Source organism: Muntiacus reevesi, chromosome 1 (assembly GCF_963930625.1).
Source record: "Muntiacus reevesi chromosome 1, mMunRee1.1, whole genome shotgun sequence".
NCBI classification, from domain to species: Eukaryota; Metazoa; Chordata; class Mammalia; order Artiodactyla; family Cervidae; genus Muntiacus; species Muntiacus reevesi.
Window position 1 is genome coordinate 110,440,218 of NC_089249.1, and position 23,445 is coordinate 110,463,662.

Here is a 23,445-nt window from a genome sequence, read left to right on the forward strand (position 1 = left end):
AAATGTGTATATCTTTCCTTTTCTCCTTTATCTTTAGTTTCTATTTTCTTCTCAGCTATTTGTTAGGCCTCCTCAGGCAACCATTTTGCCTTTTTCCATTTCTTTTTCTTGGGGATGGTCTTGATCACTTCCTCCTGTACACTGTCACAAACCTCTATCCATAGTTCTTCAGACACTGTGTCTATCAGATCTAATCCCTTGAATCTATTTGTTACTTCCACTGTATAATCATAAGGGATTTGATTTAAGTCATACATAAATGGTCTAGTGGTTTGCCCTACTTTCTTCAATTTAAGTCTGAATTTGGCAATAAGGAGTTCATGATCTGAGCCACAGTCAGCTCCCGGTCTTATTTTTGCTGACTGTATAGAGCTTCTCCATCTTTGGCTGCAAAGAATATAATCAATATGATTTCAGTATTGACCATCTAGTGATGTCCATGTGTAGAGCCTCCTCTTATGTTGTTGGAAGAGTGTGTTTGCTATGACCAGTGTGTTCTCTTGGCAAAACTCTGTTAGCCTTTGACCTACTTCGTTTTGTACTCCAAGGTCAAATTTGTCTGTTACTCCAGGTAATTTCTTGACTTCCTACTTTTGCATTCCAGTCCCCTGTAATAAAAAAGGACATCTTTTGGGGTGTTAGTTCTAGAAGATCTTGTAGGTCTTCATAGAACTGTTCAACTTCAGCTTCTTCAGGATTGCTGGTTAGGGCACAGACTTGGATTACTCTGATATTGAATGGTTTGCCTTAGAAAGGAACAGAGATTATTCTGTCATTTTTGAGATTGCACCCAAGTACTGCATTTCAGATTCTTTTGTTGACTATGATGGCTACTCCATTTCTTCTAAGGGATTCTTGCCTACAGTAGATATAATGGTCACCTGAGTTAAATTCACCCATTCCAGTCCATTTTATTTCACTGATTCCTAAAATATCAGTGTTCACTCTTGCCATCTCCTGTTTGATGATTTCCAATTTGCCTTGATTCATGGACCTAACATTCCAGGTTCCTGTGCAATATTGCTCTTTACAGCATTGGACTTTACTTCCATCACCAGTCACATCCACAACTGGGTGTTCTTTTTGTTCAGGCTCCATCTCTTCATTCTTTCTGGAGTTATTTCTCCACTGATCTCCCATAGCATACTGGGCACCTACTGACGTGGGGAGTTCATCTTTCAGTGTCCTATCTTTTTGCCCTTTTCATGCTGTTCATGGGGTTCTCAAGGCAGGAATACTGAAGTGGTTTGCCGTTCCCTTCTCCAGTGGACCATGTTTTGTCAGAACTCTTCACCACGACCTGTCCATCTTTGGTGGCCCTACATGGCATTGCTTATAGTTTCATTGAGTTAGACAAGGCGGTGGTCCATGTGATCAGTTTGGTTAGTTTTCTGTGATTGTGGTTTTCATTCTGTCTTCCCTCTGATGAATAAGGATAAGAGGCTTATGGAAGTTTCCTGATGGGAGAGACTGACTGAGGGGGAAACTGGGTCTTGTTCTGATGGGCAGGGCCATGCTCAGTAAATCTTTAATCCAATTGTCTGTTGAGGGCTGTGTTCCCTCCCTGTTGTTTCACCTGAGGCCAAACTATGGTGGAGGTAATGAAGATAATGGAAACCTTCTTCAAAAGGTCCCGTACAAGGTCTCAGTGCCCCCAGCCCTGCAACAGGCCACTGTTGACCCACCTCTCTGCTGGAGACTCCTGGACACTAACGGGCAAGGCTGGGTCAGTCTCTTGTGTGGTCACTGCTCCTTTCTCCTGGGTCCTGGTGCACGCAAGGTTCTGTTTGTCCCCTCCAAGACTCTATTTCCCCAGTCCTGTGTAAGTTCTGGTGGCTCTGTGGCAGGGTTAATGGCAACCTCCTCCAAGCGGGTTTATGCCATACCCAACTCTGCTGCACCCAGAGCCCCTCCCCCCTGCGGCAGGCCACTGCTCACCTGTACCTTTGCAGGAGCACTCAAACACTGTTCTGGCTCAGTCTCTGTGGGGTCTCTGGGACCTAGTGCACATAAGGGTTTTTTGAGCCCTCTGAGCATCTCTGGCCGGTGAGGGGTTTGATTCTAAACGTGATTTCACCCCTCCTGCCATCTTACTGGTGCTGCTCCTTTGCCCTTGGACGTGGGGTATCTTTTTTTGGTGGGATCCAACATTCTCCAGTCGACAGTTGTTCAGCAGCGAGTTGTAGTTTTGCAGTTCTCGCAGGAGAAGATGAGCGCACATCCTTCTACTCTGCCATCTTACGCTGCCAGATTTTTCTCTATCCCTCATTAAGAAATATCTCTCATGGTTTCTCAGTGACTCTTCTGAGAAAAATATTCCCCATTCCCATTAGAGGCTAAGTTACAGCATCAACTTCTCCACACAGGGATGATGTGCCTGTCCATGTGCAAACCAAGGCAATGATGGAGCAGATTCCTTACATCTGGTTTCCATGGTCTTCTGATAAATGGCTACCCTCTGAATGCGTTAGTTGTTTCAGTCGTGTCCAAGTCTGTGTGACCCTATGGAATGTAGCCTCCTAGGCTCTTTGCCCATGGGGTTCTCCAGGCAAGAATACTGGAATGGGTTGCCATGCTCTTCTCTAGGGGATCTTCCAATCCAGGGATCAAACCCACATCTGTTAAGTCTCCTGCTTTGGCAGGCAGGTTCTTAACCACTTGCATTACCTGAGAAGCCTGTAGAGTACTACTTACTTTCAAAGAGCGTTCCTTTTCCTACCTGTGAGTGTTGGTGGTAGCTCTGGAGAAAAGGATACATAAAGAATGCTCACTTACAGTCAGAGATCCCTCTGCAACTCAGCCATCACAGCTCCTGGTGCTGTAGTGAAAGTGTTAGTTGCTTGGTCATGTCTGACTCATTGCAACCCCATGGACTACAGCCCATCAGGTCCATCTGTCCATGGTCTTCTCCAGGTAAGAATACTGGAGTAGGTAGTCATTCCAGTCTCCAGGGGATCTTCCTGACCAAGGGGCTCGAACCCTGGTCTCCCACATGACAGGAAGATTCTTTACTGTCTGAGCTTCCAGGAAGCCCATAGCTCTAGGGGCTCAGTTAAAGGTATTCAGCACATGGGTCCACGTTTTGTCTGATGTCACCATCACAAAGGTAAGGTCTTGGTGAGAAGCCCAAGCATTAGCATGTGTTTGTTAATTAACTGATTGAGCCCGGGCCTGGGAATTATCACAATTTTGGATCCAAAATAATAAAAAGTTGAGCAACTAAAAACCAAGTTCAGGGAAGATGAAGGCTCTTCATGGAGGCCTCAGCTCAGGACACTCCCCTGACTTTTCTAAGGGACCCAGGCACCATCTGCAGTAAAGAGAACATGGCCAACTATGGTTCCCCAAGGAAGAGCAGGGGCGGCCCTTTCAAGGGGCAGGGAACCCATGTGAATGCACTCATCAAGTCCTTCGGCTTTTTGCTGAGCCCCAGGAAGGAACAGCCGTGTACACCCTGCATTGGAATGTTCTCTGAGGGCGGGTTCAGTGCCAGTGGAATGTGGGGCTGGTGCCATTCCACTTGGTTCTGTTTCCCTCTAGTGGTTGATCAACAGACAAGTTCAGAGAGTCTGAGATTGTATCTGACTCAGGGACAAAGCTGGGAGGAGCAGCACTGACCCATCTTATTTCTGTGTTAACTAATATGGTCAGAGGACCCCGAACACAAGCATATTACTTCATGCATGAGAAATGCAGCATCACGTGGGGGCTGGAACACAATGCTTAATAAAAGTAGTATAATGTTTTTTACTTTTCCTTTATGCTAGCACTGTTCTAAGCGCTTTAGAGGCAATAATTGTATTTAATCCTCACAAAATACCCCATGAAGTGAGAGTCATCATTTCCCATTTTACAAAAGTAAGTTAATGGTGCTGATGGGCTTTTTCTTACTTTGGATTCAAAATTGTTGTGAGAATTCCCAGGCCTGAGTTCAATCAACTAATTAACAAATACTTGTTGAATGCTTGGGCTTCTCACCAAGAATTTGCACTTTGTGATGGTGATATCAGGCAAAACTCAGACCCATGTGCTGAATACCTTTAACTGAGCCCCCACAGCGCCAGGAGCTGTGATGGCTGAGTCGGGGAGGGATCTCTGGCTGTAAGCACGCATTCTGCAGCTGGAAATCCCAGAGGCCCATCGGCACCTGCCTGTGAGCACTGGGATGTAAGAGAAGCCCAGAAGGAAGGCAGATGTACTCACCCTCCTGGGGGTCTTGAGTACACACTGGTGCTAAGCCCTGTCTGGGAAACTGTTGGTTCCTGCCGCTAGTGATGGTTTGGGTTTAACTGAAAGGCATGGGTAGAATTACTGAGAGTCCTCATTGACCCTGGGATGGAGGCTGCTGTCCTAAGGTGTTCCTAAAGGCCAGGCTCTCTGCCACTGATTCCTGCTTTTGGCAGATCCATCGTGACTGGTCTGTTGCCACCAACATCCGGGACTGTGCTTGTTGGGGGAAAGGACATTGAAACCAACCTGGATGCTATCCGGCAGAGCCTTGGCATGTGTCCACAGCACAACATCCTGTTCCACCAGTAAGTAGAACAGGAACCGAGACCCTCCCGGTGCCCTAACCTCACCCTGCCCTCCCCTAGCATGTTCTCTAGAGCGCAGCTGAGGGATGCTGGCTCTGGGGCCAGAGGCCATACTCTTCAGTGGCTTCCCCCACATTTGGGGTCTTCTGTCCTGTTGGCACTGAGAAGGTCCCTCAGAACATGAGACTGTGCCTCTCCTGCTCAGTGCTGAGGTCTTCCTTCTCAGGAGACCGGCACTGCCTTCTCTCTGTTAGGGTGGCTGGTCCTGGGCCCCCTTGCTTAGAACTTGCCCAGAAGTCTGGTCGCTCCCAGGGACCATGAGGGGACGCACAGAGGGGACCATGGCTCCTGTTTTCCTCTTCAGCCAGGCATTAAAAGCTGACTTTTGAGGAAGCTTTTCAGTTGTTTTTTTTCCCCAAACTTTTCTTATATAAAAAATTATATGTAGTCATTGAATAAAGGAAGGAGAGATCACAGGAAGGAAGGCAATATAGATTGAAACTAAAAATCACCTATAATTTCACCACCCATAGGAAACCACTGTTAACACTTTGATATATAATTTTTCAAACCTGTCTCTTATGCGTCTATAGCTATACATATATTTGAAATTATAAAAGAGAATAAAACTGCTTACCATTTAGTAGCCTGCTATTTTAATGCTTTTTTAAACCTAAGATATCATGAACATTTTTTCATGCTGTTATGTATTCGTCTATAAAATAATTTTTAATGTATAGGTACTATTCCATTGTATAATATGCTATTTAAGCTGCTAGATACTTTGGTAGGATCAGTATCTTGTCTCATTTTTCTGTTATGAACAACACCACGATGAGCACTGTGACTGCTAAATCTCTGTGCTCATCTTTAATTATCTCTATGAGGTAAATTGTTACAAGTGGAAATGCTGAGTGCATTGTGTTTCTCACTGCCCCATCCCCATAGCCTCACTGTGGCTGAACACATCCTGTTCTACGCACAGCTGAAAGGGAGGTCCTGGGACGAGGCCCAGCTAGAGATGGAAGCCATGCTGGAGGACACAGGCCTCCACCACAAGAGGAACGAAGAGGCTCAGGATCTGTCAGGTGCTTGGTATCAGTAAAAGGGCTTCAGGTGGCCAGTCCATGGTTTCCCAGTGCACAGGGCCTTGTATATGTGTGTGTGTTTGTGTGTGTGCACGTGTGCGCATGTGTATTCTTAGACTTGTAACAGGAGAGCTCCTAAGGGTTGGAATAATCTATAAAGTTATCCTGAGCATGTAAGAGAAACCAACCTCTGGATTACTTTCTACATAGAACACTTATCTTGCAGCAGCCGGGGCTGCATGTGCCCTGAGGTTTATGTGTTTGAACTAAAAATGTGGGAACAGTCTTCACATGGTCTGATCCTGGGAGACAGGGATTTTCTGTTCTGTATCATAAGGCCTGAACCACTAGTGTTCTGAACACTGTGGACATCTAAGGAGGCAGCTTGAAGCTGCTGCTGGATCTAAGGTACCTTCCTTATGTGGTCAGCCCTGGGCCCTTCCTTCACGTCATCCACAGCTCACGTGACCCCGCCACCTCGTCCGCCTAGGTGGCGTGCAGAGGAAGCTGTCCGTGGCCATTGCCTTCGTGGGAGATGCCAAGGTGGTGGTTCTGGATGAGCCCACCTCTGGGGTGGACCCCTACTCACGTCGCTCGATCTGGGACCTGCTCCTGAAGTATCGCTCAGGTAATGGCCACCGCACATCACGTGCTGTCACTGAGGCTGAATGTGTGCGCTCCACTCTCTTACACCTGGCATCTTGCAACTCAGTGTAGTAACAGCCACTACTACACTCAGATGTGGCATTATCACTGGCTTAGGGAGTCTAAGTTCCAGGTGAAGCCTCCTGAGATGTTTTTTACCCCAAATATAAGCAGAGAATTACTGATGAAGCAGCCTACTTCCCAAAATGCTCTAGAAAGTTCTCTCAACCCAAAACCCTTCTGCCTGGAACAATGGGAGCAGCTCTAAGTAAAATTCCCCTTGACAAAGGGACCCGAATTATCTACAAAAACCACCCTGTGAGGGTGATGAGCCTATATTCAGTGCTGTGGATGGAAATATCTCAAAATGGGACAGTACCTCCTCTGTCATGGCACCTGAAACCAGATGCACAGACCCAGACAAGACAGCAAGCAGAGCCGTCATTAAAGTAATGGTGTGGTTTAAGCCTGTGGTGTACTTGCCTTCCTGGAATTCTCAATACCATTTTATTTTAAGGACATCTCATATCTAGTAGGAAAGAGTGTAAGTGTGAGTGTCTGTGTGTGTGTGTGTGTGTTCTTTGCAAAGATGAAAAATGTAGCACTTAATGATCCAGAGAATATCCTATAGAACTCAATAGATACTCACTGACAGTAGTAAATATGTCCCATACATAGTGGTTTATTGGCATCAGGTCCTATGTTAAGGAAGAAATACTCTATAAAATAGTGCTTTACAATATGCAGGATGCTATAAAATGGTAGCTATTGTTATTTTTTATTCTAATATTCTAGACTGTATTGCAGAATACTTCTTTTTATTTATTAACTCCCAGTTTTGTGACCCATGGAATATGGAATTTGCTATACACCTTCTCCCATCCATACCCAGGCCTGCCTGGTAATTCCCCTGACTCCTGACCCTGCAGGCAGAACCATCATCATGTCCACTCACCACATGGATGAGGCTGACATCCTTGGGGACCGCATTGCCATCATATCCCAGGGACGGCTCTACTGCTCTGGAACCCCACTGTTCCTGAAGAACTGCTTTGGCACAGGCTTCTACTTAACCTTGGTGCGCAAGATGAAGACCATTCAGAGCCAAGGAAGAGGCTGCGAGGTTTGTGTCTGTCCAGGGAAAGAGCCTGTCCTGGGTGAGAAAGAACATCATTCCAGACACTTCTACCCAAATCAGACTCTAGCCAGCAGAACTGACCTCTTTGTTTCTGGAACCATTTGTAGATTTTGATAAAAGAACATTCTGAACTCTCCTACAGAAATGCTTTAACCAACTAGCTTAAAAGACCTGAAATTATTAGAGGCCAGAATCCTAAACTACACACGTGGTTTCGTGCCGCATAGAAGGAAGGGAATGACTTATTCTGCAAGGTTAAGCTGTTTAAAAGAGAGTGGTTATTCAAGCTTCCTTTTTTCATTCAAACATTTATGTTCGCTAATATAAACCCAAATTTCATTGGCAAATGAAAGCTAAGAAAAAACTCCCCTGGTAACTGTAACCTGAGAATGGTGATGCAAAAAAATGCCAACCAGCAGAGACCACCTCAGCGTGTCAAGAATCCCAGGTTCAAGTGTGGGCTTCAAGGTGAACAGACTGTGTCGCCTTAAGCAAATTCCTTAATTCCTCATTGTTGTTGGGTTTTTTCCACATAGAAAGTGAAGCTGATAATTGCCCACTCTGCTTCCTAGGGATGTGGTAAAGATAAATGAGATAAAGTATGATAAATGTGCTTTGGGCTCCTAAAAAGGTGCTGCTCACCTTCCAGTTGTCCTGTCATGCTTGTTTTATTGTATTATAGCATTATTTACACCTTCAGCCCTGTAGTTTAGGTGTCTGGCTGCTTCTGGGTTTTCCAGTCCTGGGTAGATTTCCACAGCCCAGTGTGCATCCCCGGAGAGGGAGAAGCAGAAAGTCTTGCATGGGCTGACCTACAGCTGTCACATAAGTGATGACAAGCCAAAGGAATCCTTCAGTATTGTCTCCGTGCCTGATTCACACACTCTCAGAACAAAATCAGACAGCCACACCCTCAGAATGGTCAGATGAAGTAATAGATTAAAACAGTGGAGAAGAATGTGCTGACCCCACCTGATGTGAGAAACGCAGCGTGGCGGTGACAGCAGCGGGCATGGGGGACGTCAGGGGGTTGCTGTAGAAATGACTGACGTCCGTCTGTCGCAGGGGGCCTGCAGCTGTGCGTCTAAGGGCTTCTCCGTCAGATGTCCAGCCTGTGCTGAGGCGGTAACTCCAGAACAAGTCTTGGACGGTAAGGACTCAAGCAGACTGAACCCTGGTCCTGGTCTGGCAATCATCTCCGGGTATTGTTGGTGTGTCCAGCTGTCGAGCATTTCAATGGGAGCAAAGAGAACAGTCTGTGTGCTTCTCTAGCTCATGGTCATGCCGTTGCTCATCTTCTTTGAGTTTTTGTCTCCTCCACCATTCCCAAAGAAAGTTGAAATCTTGGGCTTACAGGCCCTCTCCCTTTAATGAGGAACCCAGTCTTTGTTTACTCCTCACCCTTGCCCATACTAAGCCTGCATTTCTGGGGTCTGCTTGCCTTGATCCAAGCCACTTTCCTCAGTATCTGGAAAAGAGTCTTCCAAAGGTGCCAGCTGGAGCCCTGTGAGCCTCAGTGATGCACAGCCCTCACAGTGAACTTCTCCAGAGAGTCAGGTTACATGGTGTAGATGCCAAATCTGTGGGTTAATGCATAGCCCTGTTACACTCCCAGATTTTCTCTCAGTTTCCTAATTTTGAGTGCTTCTCCCTTGGATTAGATACAGTGTGTTAAACCTTATAAGGGGCACCTCCACCTCCAGAAAGATGCAAAACAGAGGCTCTCACTGTGGAAGCACTCGTGATATAGGACCTGACTTCCTGGCCCCAGAGTGCTTGTCAACAGCTCTTTCTATTCTCCAAGCTCTTTCTGTTCTCTGCTAATGCCTGCCTCTCATCCTTCCCTGGTTGGGGTGGGGGTGGGGGGTGCTGGGTGGGAGAGAAGGGAGGGGGAGGGGGTTGTCCTCACAATTGGAATACCATATTCCCCATATTCCTAAATAAGAACAAAACTAAACCTAAGTGCTGGTCCAAGTTAATGAAGGGGAAAGTATTTGCTTATTAAAGAAAAGACAAAGTTTCCTAAGCACAAATATTTTTCTAACTAAAATCTGAAACAAGAAAACAAGGCAGTATTTATGCACTATGCTTAAAAGCTGAGGGAAAATGCCCAGAGTTGCGTCATATTTACTCTCTCACCCTCTCTTGCACTGACAGAACCTGTGGTGAACACGAACATATCTTCTGAGATCATTTCTGTGTCTTTTTCCTAGTCTGCCTGGCTGTAGGCCCCTCCCTGCTTTCCAAACAATTTTTTTGAAATGAATATGTTTAATTACTGAGACTTCCCAGGTGGCGCTAGGGGTAAAGAACCTGCCTGCCAAAGCAGGAAACATAAGAGGCATGGGTTGGATCCCTCGATTGGGAAGATCCTCTGGAGGAGGGCATGGCAACCCACTCAAGTATTCTTGCCTGGAGAATCCCATGGACAGAGGAGCCTTGCAGGCTATAGTCCATGAGGTTGCAAAGAGTCAGACACAACTGAAGTGAAACACACACACCCCCCAAAGTCAATATGGAAACAGAGCCTGCTGGGTGGGGTAAATTTTTTAACTATTACTTTATTTCTAAATAAAGGTTTATTTTCTTTGAATAGAAGAGGGATGCTGTGAATAGTGGGAAGGAAGCACAGTAAGTTGTTGTGCCCCAAATAAGAGAAGGAAGATCATCTCAATTCCCATTAGCTCCTTGGGAGGCTTTCCACTCGTACAGACTCACAAACCACACACACTGGCAGACCCCCTTGCCAGACGCTGAAAGCCCTGCTGCCCTGAAGGACCACTTCTGGAAAGGCTGACACACACATCTAAGACACAATTCCTGGGAATCCAGCAGCTTCAGGTTCGATTTCCTTCCTCAGAGAACAATGAACGTGACCCCCAGAGGGCGGTTAGGGCAGAGCTGCTTCCTCCCACAAGGAGCCCTCCGGCCCCTGCATGAAGTCATCTGGAACTGTAGACAATTGAGTCTCATTTGCATGTTTGACATAAAACAAGGCTTCCAGTCCAGCAGGCAGAAGGATTTGGGTTGAAAGCCACGAAATCCCTCCACATGAGTCATTTCTGAAACAAAGGAAGAAGAGAACTCACTGGGTGATCCTGACTCTGAGAGGGTTGCTTGCAAAACACAGAAGAGCTAGGCTCTAGGTGCCCAGAATCCCTTACCCTTTGACCTGCTTCTCAGAACAGTATGCTAGGGAACTGTCTCTTTGAATGCATGCTTTAAATGTTTTAATTAGATTTTTAACAAGTTTTTTTATTTGTTTATTTTAATTTGAGGCTGTCCCCTGCAGCATGTGGGATATTACTCCCTGACCAGGATTCAAACCTGTGCCCCTTGCATTGGAAGGCAGAGTCTTAACTACTGGACTGTTGGGGAAACCCATAGATTTTTAATTTTAAAGTCACATATGCTCATGCATAAAATTCAATTCTGATTGCATGAGTATGTCAGGTAAATACCTGATACTGGATACTTCCCTTTACCCCATGCTGTGCTTCCTGCTCTCCATCCCCTGGTCCTTCTCCACAGCTTCTCAATCTCCTTCTGCATTCCCTGTGAGCTGGGATTTTTTGTTTATTTGAGGAGGCAGATGCAATCAAGGGAAGTGGTGCAGTCCTCCAAAAAGTTAGGCCAGGCCTGGGTGTGTGATGTAGGAAGTGGGGTTCTCATCTAGCTTGGTCGCCAGGTCTGGGATTACTCCTTGGTCAAGTCCCATATACCTTGGGGCTTCCCAGGTGGCGCTAGTGGTAAAGAATCTGCCTGCCAGTGCAGGAGATATAAGAGAAGTGAGTTCAATCCCTGACGCGGGAGGATCCCCTGGAAGAGGGCATAGCAACACACTCTTGTATGCTTGCCTGGAGAATCCCATGGACAGAGGAGCCTGTCAGGCCACAGTCCATAGGGTCGCAAAGAGTTAGACACAAGTGAAGCAACTTGACACACACACACACACACCCCTTTGGCCAGACCAGAAAAATGAAAGCAGTTTCGACTCAGGTTTGTGGTGATTAAGAATGAGCAACACTGATGACAAGAGCTTTCTTACTTGAGATGATGTTCATGATAAGAAGAGCAGCTATCACTCATCTATGGGCCAGACACAACATTCTCAGTGGTTTCTGTAAATTAACTCATCCAAGCCTCACACAGAACACTAGTATGGGTACCACTATTTTTCTCTCACGCAGATGAAGAAACTATGGTATGACCTGCCTGATGTTCCATAGCTAGTAAAGAACAGAACGTTTGATCAAACAAGGGAGAAAACTGGCACAGGAATGTTATGCGAGCTCCCCAAGGTTACACAGCTAATTTGGGGGGAGTTGGCTTCCATCTCCACCTCCCTTTTGGTGCCTGTCACAGGGTCAACTAAGTTAAAAACAGACATGATGGAGCATTATTCCTCTACGAGAGTCACTACTGATGAAGGAGATGGGCCTTCCTCAAACGGAAAACAGAAGAAAGTAGGGGACCTGGGTAAGCTTCTTGTCTTCCAGCTTCTGGAAAACAAAATTGATATCAGCCTTTTTCTTGTCTTAGGGGATGTGAATGAACTGACGGATATGGTTCGCCACCATGTTCCAGAGGCGAAGCTGGTGGAATGCATTGGTCAAGAACTTATCTTCCTTCTTCCAAATAAGAATTTCAAGCAAAGAGCATATGCTAGCCTTTTCAGAGAGCTGGAGGAGACGCTGGCTGACCTGGGACTCAGCAGTTTTGGAATTTCTGACACTCCCCTGGAAGAGGTGAGGCAGAGACTCCCGCTGGTTTCTGTCAGGCACCAGAGAAGTAGCTCCTTGCCAAAGTCTAACACAAAAGTCTAGAAGGGAAACTTTGTGAAAGCAAAAAGCCATAATTCCTTGCCCAAGCATAGCAGCTGTCTTCACTTTTGGCTTATTTCCTCGTGCCTTCATCCATACTCACGCATATTTTACATAGCTGTGGTCACCATGTGCACACACTTCTGTATTTACAGAAGAATATGTTTTTAGATAAAGAGTCATAATATATTCTCTTCCCATTATGAAGCAATACCCAACAGAACTGAGCTTGGGTTAGGTTTTTTGGAGACTGGGAATGCCTAAACCAAATTCTCTTTTTCCTTCTGGACAGATTTTCCTGAAGGTCACAGAGGATTTGGATTCAGGACATCTGTTTGCTGGTATGGTGCCCCCAAGTGTGTAGTTTGTCCCCTCACCAAATCCTCATGCTCTATCATGAAAGCCTAAGGAAAAACTCATGAAATAACAAAGTAGAAAAACACTCCTCCATCCTATTTATCTGACCCCCAAATTACAGGCCTTTTGAGTTCTTGGTTTTATGACACAGGAAAAGCAAGTGGAATTGGATCCAGGTGGGAAGATGCTAGATGAATCAGGAGTCTTAAGAAGGTCAGGCTGGGAGCTCTACCACCTCCGAGCTTCTCATCCCACTTCCTGGTCTCTTGTTCCTTCCACATCACCATCCTCATCTTCTCCTCTTCTCTCTACCAGGCCCCTGATCCACTCCTGCCTGCAAGAGTGACAGCTCACAGAGTTCTTAGAGATAATGGTGACAATAAATACAATCCAGATGCCAGCTAGGACACCCTGGCCTCTTTGGGATGGAGATAAAATGGTTCTGAGCCCTGATTTAGTGCCCTGAGGAATTTTGAAACTGGGGGGACCATAAATGTTGTGGGTTTGGGGGGTTTCTCTTCTATATGTGTGAGCCTGGACACCGGTTATCCCCTTCCACAATTTCTACTAAATCTCAGAGCCACAAAAAGCACTCATGACTTAAGTGGTCTTTACTGTGGAGGATGGAGAATGGGGGATGGACATGCAGGAGGACTTACCTGCCACAACACAGGCCACTTCTGATAGAAAAACAGGCATCCACCCACTCTGATAAAATCCTCTCCCTGGCTTCTCTCTTCTTGTTCCATTTCCCTCTCCCTGGTCATGGGTGGAGCTCTGAAGCAATTCACCTTTGCTGACTTGGGCACCTGCCACTGGTTACCTCTTCCTCCCCAGTGTGACATACCACAGCATCTTCCTGTTCAAAGATTGTTTCCTCTCTGTTTCTGGTGCCTGCTCTTAAGTCATGGTTTTCATCTTGCTTTGTAAGTGATCCCAGCTATGTCTAGAACTATCAATGGTCCAATATATCAGCCCAAATGTGTGCCAGGATCCAGGTAGGTTGTGTGTGGCCAGAAGAGGTGGCCATCCGGGCAGCGTGTGGAGTAAAGAGCAGTGCTCTGGAGGGAGTGAGAGCAGCTCACCACTGGGCCCAGGTCTTCTTTCCAGCTTTTCAAACACAGGAATTAAATTCCCTCCACTCACCCAAGGGCAAAAACTTCCATTAACCAAGACCAGAATGAAAACATGGTAACTTATATTAGAAGCTATGATGAACTCAAGAATTGGGGCCTTTAATCTGCACAGAATGCTTCTGCTTAATAATTAGGTCCTCTTAGAAGAATAAATTATGCATCAGAAGAGTGGTCATTCTGGATATAGTAATAGAGTAGGATGTTCCAAAGAGGCAGATGGGGGTAGGAGTTGAGTGTAGCCTCTACAATGAAGCGTGCCAAACACCAAACCTGAATTCTATAATTTGTTGACTGAGTGGCTTTGAGTAGATGCATGTATGCTAAGTTGCTTCAGTCACATCTGATTCTTTACGATGCTATGGACTGTGGCCCGCCAGGCTCCTCTGTCCATGGGATTCTCCAGGCAAGAATACCAGAGAAGGGTTGACATGCCCTCCTCCAGGGGATCTTCCCGACCTAGGTAGGGATCTAAGCCACATCTCTTATGTCTCCTACATTGGCAGACGGGTTCTTTACCACTGGTGCCACCTGGGAAGCCCCTTTGAATAGATACTTAGCCTCTTTTTTTGTTTATGAACACTCTTAAGATTCATTCCCTTAATAACATATAGCTGTGTTAATTGAATTTATCATGTTGTACATTATATCCCTAGTACTTATTAATATTTAGTTTCTTTGTACCTAAGTTTCCTCATATGCCAAATGGGGATGATAATAGTATCTACCTTTGAAGGCTGTTGTTATTCACTCGCTCAGTCGTGTCCAACTCTTTATGACCCCATGGACTGCAGCACGCCAGGCCTCCCTGTCCTTCGCCATCTCCTGGAGCTTGCTCAAACTCATGTCCATTGAGTCAGTGATGCCACCCAACCATCTCATCCTGTGTCATCCCCTTCTCCTCCTGCCTTCAATCTTTCCCAGCATCGGGGTCTTTTCTAACAAGTTGGCTCTTCACATCAGGTGGTCAAAGTATTGGAGCTTCAGCTTTAGCATCAGTCCTTCCAATGAATATTCAGGACTGATTTCCTTTAGGAAGGACTGGTTGGATCTCCTTACAGTCCAAAGGACTCTCAAGAGTCTTCTCCAACACCACAGTTCAAAAGCATCAATTCTTCAGCACTCAGCCCTCTTTATGGTCCAACTCTCACATCCATACATGACTACTGGAAAAACCATAGCTTTGACTAGACGGACCTTTGTTGGCAAAGTGATGTCTCTGCTTTTTAATACACTGTCTAGCTTTGTCATAGCTAGGTTATTGAGAGAACTAAATGAGTTAAAACATGCCAAGTCTTAACACAGTATGCAATTTCTGGTAACGATTCAGCAATACCCTCATCTCAGCACTTATAAATATCTCTTACCTCAATCTCAGCCATAACTTATACTATACAGAAAACGAAATATCCATTGTTTTATTTGATTATCACTATAACCTTATGAGGCTGGTAGGGCAGGGATTGGCCCCATCTGGGGAAAGGAAAGTAAAATTGTTAGTCACTCAGTTGTGTCCATCTCTTTGCAACTCCATGGACTGTGGCCAACCAGGTTCCTCTGTCCACGGGATTCTCCAGGCAAGAACATCTGGGGAAACAGCGCTTATAAATTGGATGACTTGCCTTAAAGTCATACAGGCTTCTGAGTCTTATTCCTTGGTCCCAGTTCTCAAATCTAGGGCCCTCGATTACACACTCCTACTGTCTCCCATTTTTCAGATTGCTAATTGCATTTGTTTGAAAGGGCTCTGTTTAGAGGATGGCATTTTCCTGATCTTGTCTTCAGAGTCTGAAGGAGTCTGTGGCCATCTGTGGAGTCATTGCACGGTACCAAGAGGCTCCAGGCCATTTCTGAAGGATGTCTCATTGCCAGTGGCCTCTAGAAGGTAGCAGAGAGCCAGGGACAAACAGGCCTGAAGCCCTCAACTCTGATCTGAACAGTGGACTCCAGCGTGGGTGGGGTTTCAGGGAGAGAGCAAAGCTCAGAGGACAGACATGAAGACAGGCAGCAGAAATCCTACCAGACGGAGGGCCAGCCACAGCAAAGACATCAAATCTGAGTCCAGATAAGGAGAAAGGAGGCAGAACTGGGACACTGATGCTGAGTAGTCAATGGTGAGCCTGCAGATGTTCACTCTCTGAGTAGTGAGCCTGGTACACTGCAGGTGCCTATGAACATTAGCTGAAAGAATGACTCAGCTGACCCAGTTCTCTTTGCAGTTGTTTTTGTCCTGGAGGACGTTAGGAGAAAGAAGTGGGGGGCCAACCAGCCATCCTCTAGGCTCTCTAGGTCCAACAACACATTCTGCAAATAAATTTTAATCAGGGATGATACACTCTAGCTTCAAAATAGCTGATGACTTGCGATGGTTTATAAAGCACATTCAAATGTGTTAGCTCATTTAATCTTCATAATAATCCTTTTCTTGTTTTCATTTTACAGATGAGAAAACTCAGATTTGGACAGATTGAGTCATTTAGACAAATTTGCACATCTAGTTAGTTAGAGTCAGGATTCACACCCAGGTCTCCCAACTCCTAGTTTATTGGTCTTTCCACTTTCTACTTCTTGGTGACCTCTGGAAATATAGAAAGAACCAAGCTGACTCTTTTTTTCATGTACACTGATTATACATGAATATATTTTGCTGTTAAATTCAAATAATACAAAAAGGCTAACCCTTCCCACTTCATCCCCTGCCCTGTCCAGCTCTGCCCCTGAAGTGATCTTTTAACAATTAACAGGTATTCTTTCAGAACTTTGCACATGTGTATACATCATGAGTGTATGTGTATACATAAAACATGTTTCTGTCCACTTGACACATGTGCTCTCTAACATAAATATGGTCTTATTAGACATATTGTTCTGAAACTTTTTTTTTTTGCTTATATGTTTTGAACCTCTCTGTCTTATCCTCTTTAACTGTATAGAGAATTTTTAAGCAGTTTCAGGCATTTTTATCTATAGATGATTTATATCAGAAAGTAGAATTTTAAAAATTTTATTAACCTTCCTGACAGATATTTTGTTTCTAACTTAAATGAAGGGAAAACTAACACAGTAAGAAAAAAGTTGACCTTGTGAATGTTTTTCTAAGTTACTCATTCCATCTTCCAAACCAGGAGGCACTCAGCAGAAAAGAGAAAACATCAACCTTCGACAGCCCTGTTTGGGTCCTAGCGAGAAGGCCAGGCAGACTCCCCAGGGCTCCAGCAGCTGCCCCGGGGAACCAGCTGCTCACCCGGAGGGCCAGCCTCCACCCGAGCGGGAGGGACACCGCCGACTGAACTCAGGAGCGCGGCTTGTCGTCCAGCACACGCAGGCGCTGCTGGTCAAGAGGTTCCAGCACACCATCCGCAGCCACAAGGACTTCCTGGCCCAGGTATCACTGCAGTCTTTGGCTGTGCTTGTTTGCTGGTGGCCTCCCCAGCCTCCCCGTCCTCTCCCAGGCTTTCTTGTGCATGTGGGGTCAGACATCGCCACGGGTTCTGTCAGCTTTGTTTTCTCCCTGCCAACCTTTGCTCCTTCTTGGTAACATGAAGCTTCTTTGCAAGTATTCTAGTACACTTAGCAGAGAAAATAGCATAATAATGAATATATTGATGTTGGTTTTATTTTTACAGGGGAAGGTAAAATCACGTTTTTATTCATTTTCTGCAGACCCTACGTCATTGTCTGCTTTTTCTCTTTAAATTTTTTGTTCAGAAGCAGATACTCTGGTTTACCTCTGGCTGAGCATTGGCCTACTTTAGGGTTCAATACTGGCCTGGTTCAACCACCCTTCAAAGGGTGGAATGTCCTCTGTTCTCCTTTACAACTTGCCTTTGCACATCCTCCCATCATGTTCATCTCTATTAGGAGCTAGGTATGAGGCTGCCAGATGAATGTTTAAAAGACTCTGTGTGCATGTGCGTGTGTGTGTGTGTGTGTGTGTGTGTGTGTGTAACATACCACAGCCTAAGCTATGTTTATTTTCCCACAGATTGTGCTTCCGGCCACTTTTGTGTTTTTGGCTCTAATGCTTTCCCTCATCATCCCTCCTTTTGGTGAATATCCTGCTTTGACCCTTCATCCCTGGATGTATGGACAGCAGTACACCTTCTTCAGGTGTGTAGACTCGTCCCCAAAGGTCATCATTCACCTCCTTGGGTTGTGGGGCCCCTGCTGCTTGGTGGGGCCCTGAACCTCCCCCTCCCTGGGACAGTCACCAGTGTGATAGGGGTCCTCAGGCTGCCCTCAGAAAGGGAGATAATTTACCTGCCACTTGGGAAAGGTGACCGTCATGTGGACACCCAAGACTGCCAGGAGTAAGGAAAGAGAAGGAAGACCGTGGGTGAGTGGGTTTAAGCTCCCTTGTTTGAATTGCAGATATGATATGGCATCAGACTACTGAGTATGTTCAGGCAGCTTACCTAACCCCTTCTCAGGAGACCCAGAGCCACATCAAGGCAGCGTCCCGGGCCCTGTGTACATGCCTGGCACACAGTACCCATTCAGTAGACGTTTGTTAAGTTGCATGTTGGTGGTTTTGTTCCTCTGTCCCAGTCACGTGTCCACTGACTATGCCCCTCTCACTCTGTCTAGCATGGACCAGCCAGACAGTGAATGGCTCTCGGCACTTGCAGATGTCCTTGTGAATAAGCCAGGCTTTGGCAACCGCTGCCTGAAGGAAGAGTGGCTTCCGTAAGTCCCTATGCGCCCCTGCTGTAACACCAACAGCTGCCCTGGGAGACCCCGATAGTGGGGGCCCAGGATGGTATGGTTGGCAAGACCCCATCTATATTACTCAGACACTTCCGTCCCCCTGAGCAGCACTCACCTGGCCTCTCCTTCAACACCTGTGTGCAGGGGTGTTCACTAGCTTTCAGGAAGCCTCTGCATCACTGGATAAGTCTCTATTTCTATAATTCTCAATAAAGTTCCAAACTGAGTTGACATATGCTACTCACAGCTTATTCGAAAGGAATCTAAAGGAGGAAGGAAAGAGATGGGGGTGTGCTCTTGTGTAATTGGACCTAGAATGGCATTGCTTACATACATGGCCAACTTCCAATATTGCTTTCAGTGTAGAGAAGAGAGTTCTAGAGGACCAGTCATGCTCTCATTCATTGGTGGTTGAAATACACCAAGAATTTTAAATGTTCAGTATAATTTTAAATGCTTTTTTCATCTAGTCTTTTTCAGAGTTATTTGTGAGGACCAAAATAGACTAATTTCAAAGTCTTGTATTTGTTCCCTCAACAGAGCTGCCAGCAGACAAAAGGGAAATTAAATCATTCTAGATAATCTTTGCTCAGACCCACAGTCAATCAACAAAATTCTAGTCTTGATTTTTCTTGAGCAGAAACCTTCAAGAGTAGAAGAAAATGCATGGTTCTGAGGAAAGGGGAAAAAATGGCTAAGAAGGAAAGGGCTGTGTGCTATTTCTCATTTTTAGGAGTTTTTATAAACTTTGGATCTGAGTGTGGAATATGCTCTTGTCTTCCATGAGGGAGTTCCCCTGTGGAAATTCAAGCCCCTGGAAGACTCCATCTGTGTCCCCGGACGTCACCCACTTGCTCCAACAGCAGAAATGGACAGCGAACCAGCCTTCGCCTTCCTGCAGGTGCAGCACCAGAGAGAAGCTCACCATGCTCCCCGAGTGCCCTGAGGGCGCGGGGGGCCTCCCACCCCCTCAGGTACCTCCCCCACCGGGCTAACAGCTAAGTGAAGGACTAAGTGAGGCTCTGGGTCCTCACCAGCAGAAGGAAGTCCCTGACCAAAAGTTTCATTTCCATTAAACCCTCCCGTTCAATCTAGTAAGAAAATATATTTAAGTACTTAGAAAATAATGCATCATACATGCTTAGTATAGAAAAATTAGAAAATACAGATAGGTCAGAACAAAAAGATATCACCCTTTCCCTTGGCAATAACCACCAATAACATTTAGTTTTTATTTGTTCAAATGGGGTTATATTCAAAATGTTGTCCTGAAACCTGCTATCAATAACATATCGTGAACATACGTCCACACCAGTAAATATACATCTACCTCATCATAGCATGCCTGCACACTATCCTACTGTTTGGATTTGCTTTAATTTATTTCATCTCTCATTGGAGAAGGAAATGGCAACCCACTCCAGTACTCTTGCCTGGAAAATCCCATGGATGGAGGAGCCTGGTAGGCTACAGTCCATGGGGTTGCAAAGAGTAGGACACGACTTAGCAACTTCACTTCACACACTTTACTCACTTCATACTTTATCACTGGAGAAGGAAATGGCAACCCACTCCAGTATTTTTGCCTGGAGAATCCCATGGACAGGGGAGCCTGGCGGGCCGTGTTCCATGGGGTCGCAGAGAGTCAGACATGACTGAAGTGACTGAGCAAGCAAGCAAGCTTCTGTCACTGCTGATAGGAGCTTTCCTGATAGCTCAGTTGGTAGAGAATCCGCCTGCAGTGCAGGAGACCCCAGTTCGATTCCTAGGTCAGGAATATCCCCTGGAGAAGGGAAAGGCTACCCACTCCAGTATTCTGGCCTGGAGAATTCCACGGACTATGTCCATGGAGTTGCAAAGAGTTGGACATGAATGAGCAACTTTCACTCATTGCTGAACATGTGGGTTTTCAATTTTTCTCTGTTATAAACAATGTTCAAGAGCGCACTTATTAACAATCTTAAGAAGTTTGCCATGTGCTGTGTAATTGACATACATACACAGACACACACATGCACACCACACAGAGTTAGCAATCTATGTTTTTCAAGGATATCAGCAATCTTGGCTCTGAGTGGCATCCTCATGGAGTTCTAAACACCATAATGTATCACAATGAACTTCTCCATGGGGTTTCAGAGACAGTGAGCTGGGCCAGAGAAGTCTTACTTTGTCTAAGGCTGATAACAGGCCTTCAAGCTGACTAGGACAGAGCTGGGTCCTATATGGTCATCTCTCATGATTTGCCAATGAATGAATGAACAAATCCCCAAGAGGCAGTGGGATGAGCACCATCATCATTGGCATCAGAGAGCCATGGATGGGTTAATTGGCCTCTCTAATAAATGGGAGATAATTTCCTCACTTATAAATTGAAGATAACTACACTTTCTTAGGGGTCCCAGGTGGCTCAGCTGATAAAAGAACCTGCCTGCCAATGCAGGAGACATAAAAGACATGAGTTCAATCCCTGGGTCAGAAAGATCCCCTGGAGGAGGGCACAGCAACCCACTCCAGTATTCCTGCCTGGAGAATCCTTATGGACAGAGGTGCCTGGCAGACTACAGTCCATAGGGTCACAAAGAGTCAAACATGACTGAGGCGACTTACCATGCACGCACGTACTTTCTTAACATTATTATGAGAATTAAATGAGGTAAAGTGGATAAGGAAACTATTGTTTAGAAATAGATTCAACTCAAGTGATGACAACCTCAAACAGTGCAATAAAATTAGACACAGCTTGCTTCTCTCTTGTGTAAAAGTTTATGTGGGTGGTCCATGGTATTCTGTTTTGTCACTCCTTTTTAGTAAACAGGCTTCAACCTCATTGGCCAAGATGGCAGAATCATCTTTCCAGGCACCAGTTGGAAGAAGGGATTTAAAAAAAAGAAAGGGCAATATATGTGAACACACAATCTTTAAAGGAAGATTTCCAGAGGCTACCACACAGCACTTTCAAGTGCACATCATTGGCCTGAACTGAACATCAAGGGAGACAGAGAGCTATAGTCTTTGCTCTGAGTGGCCTTGTACCCAACCTATGCCATATGACACAAAGGCAGAGCAGTAATGGGGGACAACTGCATTTTGCCATAGCATCAATCACAGTTTCTGGCTTATAAATAATTCTGTGTTTATGAACATCCTACTTTCCTCTCTTTTTATGCTAAAAGCATAAACCTTTCTATTTCCCAAGCAAAATATTTTCCTTTTGAATCATAACTTAGCCTCTATAGGATCATGTGCATGTGTGTGTGTGTGTTTAGTCTCTTAGTCGTGTCCAACTCTTTGTGACCCCATGGTCTATAGCCCACCAGGCTCCTCCATCCATGGGATTTTTCAGACAAGCATATTGTAGTGGATTGCCATTTCCTCCTCCAGGGGATCTTCCCCACCCAGGTACTGAACCCACATCTCCTGTGTCTCTTGCATTGCAGTCAGATTCTTTACCCACTGAACCACCAGGGAAGCCAGGGATCCCAAACTCAAGGGCCTGTCCCACTTCTTGGTACGCCGGAGGAAGGTTTGCTTCTGTTGGGTTTGCTGAGGGGCCCTGTGGCTGCTTCTACTCAAATTCACTCATTGTCAGGGCACTGAGCCTGTGACCCTGTGCAGTAGCTAGTCCTCAGTCCTTGAGAAAAAAAGTTCAGAGCCAAAGTCTGATAAAAAGCAAATCAGTTCCTGTGGTTTCCTATGACTCTTGCTTTTCCTCACCATCATTCATGCTTCTCTTAGGAGCACCTGTATCAGGAATCTGCATAGAGGCTGCTCTGTGTGTGTGTGTTCACACCCACTCACGACACTCATTCACACACTCTCCCCCATTCAGCCCAGAATAAGACCAGAGTATGGGCTTGATTCAGAGGTCGTAAATTGTCCCCAAATGGAAAATGGGGTGGTGGATGTGTTCTTCTCTAGGGTCCTTTCCTTCTCTAAAATTCTTTGAATGGTGTTGGGTCCTGAGTAGGAGGGGCTCCATCCGTGACTTCTGGAATGCACAGAGGTAAAATTGTAGGAGTATTGCATTTGACAGAATTTTTAGAAAATATTTTGTCATAAATTTCCAGTCACCAGCCATTGTTCCAACCTAGACTCCACCCAGGGAGCCTAGCAGTTCACCCAAGTGCCATTTGCAGCTCTAGAAGCAGGTGATGGAGTAAAAAGAGCAGGGCTATGAAGTCACAGAGATGCAGATTCAAGTCCTAGAACAGCCACCCACAAATTCTATAACATGGTACAAGTTAGCTGACCTTTCTGAACCGTAGTTTCTGTCTGTAAATTAGAGCAACCCTTCTTTCACAAGGATGCGAGGATTGAGATGATGTATGTAGAGCATTTAACACGATGCCTGGCACACAGTAAGCATTCAGCGTATGCTAGTTCTTCTCCTAGAATTAGAGAGTAACAAGGTGAAGAAAGTGAATTGAAGAAGGGAGTAAAATGGGAAAGGGGCGGGAAAGACAAAAACCATGGAAAAATGAAAAGAATGATGATGTATATTGATGATGGTTTACCCTGCCAGGAATTTCCTCGGCTGCCTCTGGGTGGCACTCTTGACACCCCAGGTTCATGACTGACCAGAAATTAAATGCCATGTAGGGGGCAGGAGGAGAAGGGGACAACAGAGGATGAGATGGCTGGATGGCATCACCGACTCGATGGGCATGAGTGTGAATAAACTCCCGGAGTTGGTGATGGACAGGGAGGCCTGGCGTGCTGCGATTCATGGGGTCGCAAAGAGTCGGACACGACTGAGTGACTGAACTGATTCTCATATTTAAAGTGCCACCTGGTGGTCAAACTTTTGAATTCTCGAAAATCTTTTGATTACCTCAGAGTTCTAGGTGAATTTTCAGTGATGTAAATTGTAGGGCACTGTTTGAGTTCTTTCATTCACATCACAATTTATTGTGTCAACTCTACGCCAGATACTATTCTGGGTGCTGGGGACACAACAGCCAACAAGTCAGAAAAAGTCCTGGCTCTCACAGAATTTGTATCCTATCCTACAGACAA

The 23,445-nt window shown here is 45.6% G+C and overlaps 1 protein-coding gene across 1 annotated transcript in view; it reads left to right on the forward strand.

Annotated features, from left to right (window-relative positions):
* The window catches only part of ABCA4 (ATP binding cassette subfamily A member 4), a 139,608-nt gene that overhangs the window by 82,420 nt on the left and 33,743 nt on the right, over window positions 1-23,445 (forward strand). The window contains exons 20-30 of the mRNA XM_065927798.1: window positions 4,404-4,535; window positions 5,484-5,623; window positions 6,114-6,251; window positions 7,198-7,391; window positions 8,472-8,556; window positions 11,949-12,154; window positions 12,522-12,570; window positions 16,845-17,104; window positions 17,705-17,829; window positions 18,307-18,405; window positions 19,214-19,400. Of these exons, the coding sequence (XP_065783870.1) occupies window positions 4,404-4,535; window positions 5,484-5,623; window positions 6,114-6,251; window positions 7,198-7,391; window positions 8,472-8,556; window positions 11,949-12,154; window positions 12,522-12,570; window positions 16,845-17,104; window positions 17,705-17,829; window positions 18,307-18,405; window positions 19,214-19,400 (1,615 nt within the window). The remainder of the gene's footprint in view (window positions 1-4,403; window positions 4,536-5,483; window positions 5,624-6,113; window positions 6,252-7,197; window positions 7,392-8,471; window positions 8,557-11,948; window positions 12,155-12,521; window positions 12,571-16,844; window positions 17,105-17,704; window positions 17,830-18,306; window positions 18,406-19,213; window positions 19,401-23,445) is intronic.